At 34.3% G+C, this 5164-nt stretch overlaps 1 protein-coding gene across 3 annotated transcripts; it reads left to right on the forward strand.

Annotated features, from left to right (window-relative positions):
* The first annotated feature begins 340 nt into the window (after window positions 1-340).
* On the forward strand, window positions 341-5164 carry LOC125050809 (UPF0489 protein C5orf22). Of its 3 annotated transcripts, XM_047650855.1 has the most exons (5): window positions 341-463; window positions 883-1084; window positions 2199-3041; window positions 3807-4052; window positions 5052-5164. In XM_047650855.1, exons 3-5 carry the CDS (start codon window positions 2274-2276, stop codon window positions 5145-5147), a joined length of 1110 nt encoding a protein of 369 aa, XP_047506811.1. In that variant the 5' UTR covers window positions 341-463; window positions 883-1084; window positions 2199-2273; the 3' UTR covers window positions 5148-5164. The 3 variants fall into 3 exon arrangements, with proteins under 3 accessions (XP_047506811.1, XP_047506796.1, XP_047506802.1); XM_047650840.1 differs by lacking the exon at window positions 883-1084; XM_047650846.1 differs by lacking the exon at window positions 341-463 and having other exon boundaries at window positions 470-1084.

Here is a 5164-nt window from a genome sequence, read left to right on the forward strand (position 1 = left end):
CCGCAGACTGTCGCATATTATGTAATTAGTGATATGAGTTATGACATAGGCCGTAAGTAGGGTATGCCGTTGATTTGATTGCGTTGGTCGCGTTCACAGCGTCGCGTCGCGTTGTATTCGTCGCTTACGCAGGACACCGCGTTAGGTACAACTTGTTATTTATAAAAATCAGACATGAGTAGTTTAGTTTGATAGTACTAGTTGAATTTTTACAAATGATAAAACATTAATTCGCAATTAAGCTTTTGATTGCTTTACAGAATTATGCCTGATCTCACGGTGGCCTATAATCAGGATTAACAGTCTATGGTCCGCAGAAACCAACATTACAGGCTAAAAACTGAAGTGGCCACAGAACCGTCCACCTTGCACTAATGACTTTGAAGTTTGACAGTTGGCTTGGCAGTGACGTCGAAAGTTTATTTACGCCAGTCTCATTTAATTAGCTTTCTTCAAGAAAAATGTAAGTAAAATACGTTATATACTTAATCTGCATTGACATGGGATATAAACTACAGATGTGTGATGAGAATTTAATTAGAAAAATTGGTAATTTGCAAACTGTGTGAAAAATTTTGTAACCTAAAATTATTCTAGCCTGTATTTGAAGAATGATTTAGCTTACTCAATTATTATTTTGTAACCGAAATTTTACTGTTTGTTATTCGAAATATAGGATATTTTGATATTCGAGCCCAAACTTTATGGTGAAAACACGAGCTGGCAAGTTTTCAAGAAATGAAGTGGTGGTTGAGAATTTTTTTTATTTTCTGGATGCAGCAATTGTTAACTCTTATATTGTAATGAAGGATACATGGATCAAAGCGCATCCTAGTGGTACCAAACCTATGACACAGTTAGTATACAGAAGTAAACTTGCAGGGTAATTGATAAAAGACTACTTCCAAGAAGACAATTTTGAAGAAAATCCCTTGAACGCTGGTCATGAACTGGTTAATTCTGGTCGCTGTAACTCACGCCGCTGTAGGTTTTGCAGCACAATAAGTCAAAAGAAGCGTGTATGAATGTAAAACATGCAATGTCGCCTTATGTGTAGAATGTTTTAGACCCTATCATTTACAAGGTGGAAATTTTTGTTTTTAAATATTATGTTTTGTTTCATTATCAGTTGTTCTTTTAAATTTCTCAACAATAAATAATGTGTAAAATAAGATGCTGGTTTATTTCTTACTAAATATCAAGACAGAATAGGCAAATCCGAAGAGCCTTTACTGTGCATAGAGGGCTACGCAATAGTCTGCAGTAACAGACGGTGGCTATTATAATGGACACCACATTTAGTAGTTTTTCTCAACTGTGGATATTTCTACTATGTTTTATTAATAAAATACATTATAGGGTCGTACTACATTAATAGACTGGCATACTCTTTTCATAATTTTTTTAAAAATAAGCGAGGGTGACCTATAAAGGGTTAAAATAAATGTAAAATAATACTAATATTTTAAAATTCCGACCGACTTATAATTTATAAACTGAAGGCTAATTCCGTACTAATCTGGCGCTGTTTTCCCGCCTTGACCCATGTGGGCTTTACGGCGCAATAGGTCACTGAGTAGAAACGCGAGGGGTATGTTTGGACGGGCGTAGTAGCGTAATGACGTCAGTGACGCGCAGTATCGATCCTTTCCAGCCGTCACAACACCCCTGTCCCCCGCAGCTAACAATTCCCAACCGCCTTAGGTAGAATTTTTACATTTACGTAAAAATAGTACAAGCGCAAAAGACTTTCTGTGGTATTCATTTCTAGACATAAAAGTATAGTGATTTTTTTCTTATTTCAAACAAACATTAGTTTATTACGTATATTAAAGAACAACAACACGATGTTAGTAAATATTGACACACAACGTGTGTTTGCTTGATATTGTGGTCTAAAATGTGCTCTATCACTGTCAATGCGAGGCTACAAATCATGGGTACACCAAAGTCAACAGCAGCCGTGTAGCAAATACGACGTTTCGACTATACGTTACCTTGGGGCCGAAATTTCCCCGATTATCACAAAAAAAAAATTTTTTTACTCACTTTGTTACCTTGGTCTCGTACAAACGATAATATGTAATTTTGCTTTAATGTTACTATTTACTTTTGATAGCCTAGGCCTACTGTTTCGCGTAAAAGTACCAATATAAATTATATTATTATGTATAAGTAATTTAATTAAACCATTTCAGGTTCATTAGCCATACAATAATAACTAACAAAGTTACACGGGCAATAATCATAAATTAAATAAATAACCCATACCAATGGAAAATTTAAAGCAATTTAAAAAGATTCCTATATATGTAGTCGAAGAACATAATGATGTCTTACAATTTGTATATTCCGCTATTGGTGGAAAAAAGTTGCCGTTAGAAGGAACCACATTATTGCATTTGGATGCTCATCCAGATATGCTTATAGATCGTAAGTTAAAAGGGGAGGAAGCAAGAGGAGGGAGGAAAGTTTTACAATTATTACAGATAGAAAATTGGATTGTACCAGCGGCTGCCGCGGGGCATATAAACCGCGTTGTATGGATCAGACCACCGTGGGCGAACCAATTTAGCGATGGATCACGAATAATTCATGTTGGAGACCACCCCGCAACGGGCTTTCTCCGAGTAGATAGTAGAGAACCCTATTATTTATCGGATGCTCTATATTCGTCACAGCTTGTGAACAAAAGAAAGTTTATGTTAACTGTCGCAGAACTGAGCAGTCGTATGGATTCTAATGTGCACAATTTATGTAATCAGCTTGATATCCACAACCCATTTGTACTAGATATTGATCTGGATTTTTTCAGTACAGCTAATCCTTTCTTGGCTCTTTATAACAATATAGGTCTGTATGATTTGTTAGAAGATTTATTTCATTTTGATGTACCTGAAAACGACGATATAGAAAGTATTGAAAAAACGGTCAATTTGCGAGAAATACAATTACAAGAATTAGAAGATTTATTTATGTGTATGGAAGAAAATGGAAATTTGGAGAATTACACAGGAAATAAAGGCTTATATTTTGAAAAGGTAAATTATCTAAATACATAATTTAAGACGTCTGTTGCAGAACACTAAATACGGTATTGCATTAGTTAAAATAATTAATTTTATGCGCTTAACAAAACAGGATAACACAGTATGTATAATAAAAATTGGTTTATTTATTTATTTAGGAAACAAAACAGATACATCTCTATAAAATAAAACATAAAATTAACACTTATTTTTTTAAAATAATTTAATCATATAGATGACATAATTTACACTTATGACTCGGTACATATTAATGCTTCTAATTTTACATTTACTGCCAGTTCTCAAATCAAGGGCGTAGAACGGGAGATAAGAACTGGCAATAAACTCTCCGCCACTCTTTTTAATCGCCATTTTTTTTGTTTTACAAAATGTTTCTAAGGAGCTGCAACCATTACACCATGTCCCATGTGACATTTTAAGTAATTAATAATAATAACATAAATTAAAAACAAAGATTTGTCCTCTATCAGCAGGAGGCATCGTGAAATAGGAGCACGCATTTACATTCTCGTGGGAACAACACGCAAACACAGTCGAAATAACCAACGACACCGCATACACGAATTCAAGTACGACCAGTCACCACAAGCAGCGACCGTTCACGAGCATGACGCATGGCCAGCCATCGGCCCCCTCGCCATATTTTAGGGAGAGAGACAACCCGACGCATGGACGCCGCCACAATCTTATACTTTAGATCCTTAAAGAGTTTCATTGCAAAGCAAAACAAGGTTCTTAACTTCATTAATGTTTTAGGTTTCAGCGTTGGTTCCAATTATAGAGGAGGAAGCAAAACGCCTTGGGGAGCGTCCGGACTGGTGGGCTGTGTTCGCTAGTGGGTGTACAAGAGATCAGGGTGGGCTGCCTCATCATATCAGCTCTGAAGAATTAATTAAGGCCACCATTGAAATGTGTCTCAAACCATTTTTACAAGGCTTACCACCCCCTATTTTCATTACAATAGCTAGATCTACAGATGACGGCTATTGTCCTCCACATCAGGTTAGTCAAAATCTTAACAAAAATATTATCATTAGCTCTCTAATTTTACTACCTCTTCGAAGTTATACTTCTTTTGGCGCGTTAGGGAAAAATTATGAGAGTAAGTTCGATGCGCACGAACACCGTCACAAAAAACCGACACCCTGAAGTTAGCTATAGTCAACTTTTATTTTTATTTTTTTATACAACTATTGATGCTGTATTTGTACGATATTAAGACAATGTTTCTACAAGAATATTTGTATTATACTTTAGCTATCATGAGCTTTTGTAACTCACATGTCTACTTAACTCAAATCAATGGACGTGAATTAAATAGTAAATATCAATATGTATAAGTTGCATGCTAAAATAAAAAATGTGCATTTCTTTAATTATGTAGAAATATTATTTTTGTGATATTTAAATAAACTTTATTTAACTAGATAATACGTTATAATAAAACTTTCAATGTATTAAATACCTTTTTTCTATTGTTAGTGTCGTTTATTCTACAAACGTAGAATAAAATTTTTGAAAAGATTTTTATCTTGTTACGCCAACTTCCAACGCGTGTACGTTAGTACACACACTTAATTTTTGAAGTTATTCTTCTTTAGGCGCGAGTTTTGATGAGAGTGAAATTTTACGATGCACGCGCACCGTGACACAAAATTAACAGAATGATGTTGCCCACGGAAGATGCTACGGCATTGGCATTTAATTTTTCAAATGTAAACTGAACTTTATTGACTATAATGACTCCTGTCTTAGATTATTTAATTGTAATTAATTATTTGCATGCAATCAAAAACTATTTTTTATAATGCCAAAGAAGTATAACTTCTTACGCGCGTACCTAAGTACACGCACCCTTTTTATTTTTATTTAGAAATATCACAATTTAATCATAATTGTTTTGTGTTTAAAATAACATTATAATTTTAATAATCTATCTATGGTAAAATATATTTAAATGATTATTCGCTTTATTTATATTGGAAATATTTCTGCCCGCAGGTTGAGTTAATACAATCTCAGGTTCTTCGCGCTCTAAAGGAAATATACGTAACGGACGAACCCATTTTACATTACTTAGATAAGATCAAGGAATAAAGATTAAAGAAAATGTC

Source organism: Pieris napi, chromosome 1 (genome assembly GCF_905475465.1).
Source record: "Pieris napi chromosome 1, ilPieNapi1.2, whole genome shotgun sequence".
In the NCBI taxonomy this organism is placed as follows: Eukaryota; Metazoa; Arthropoda; class Insecta; order Lepidoptera; family Pieridae; genus Pieris; species Pieris napi.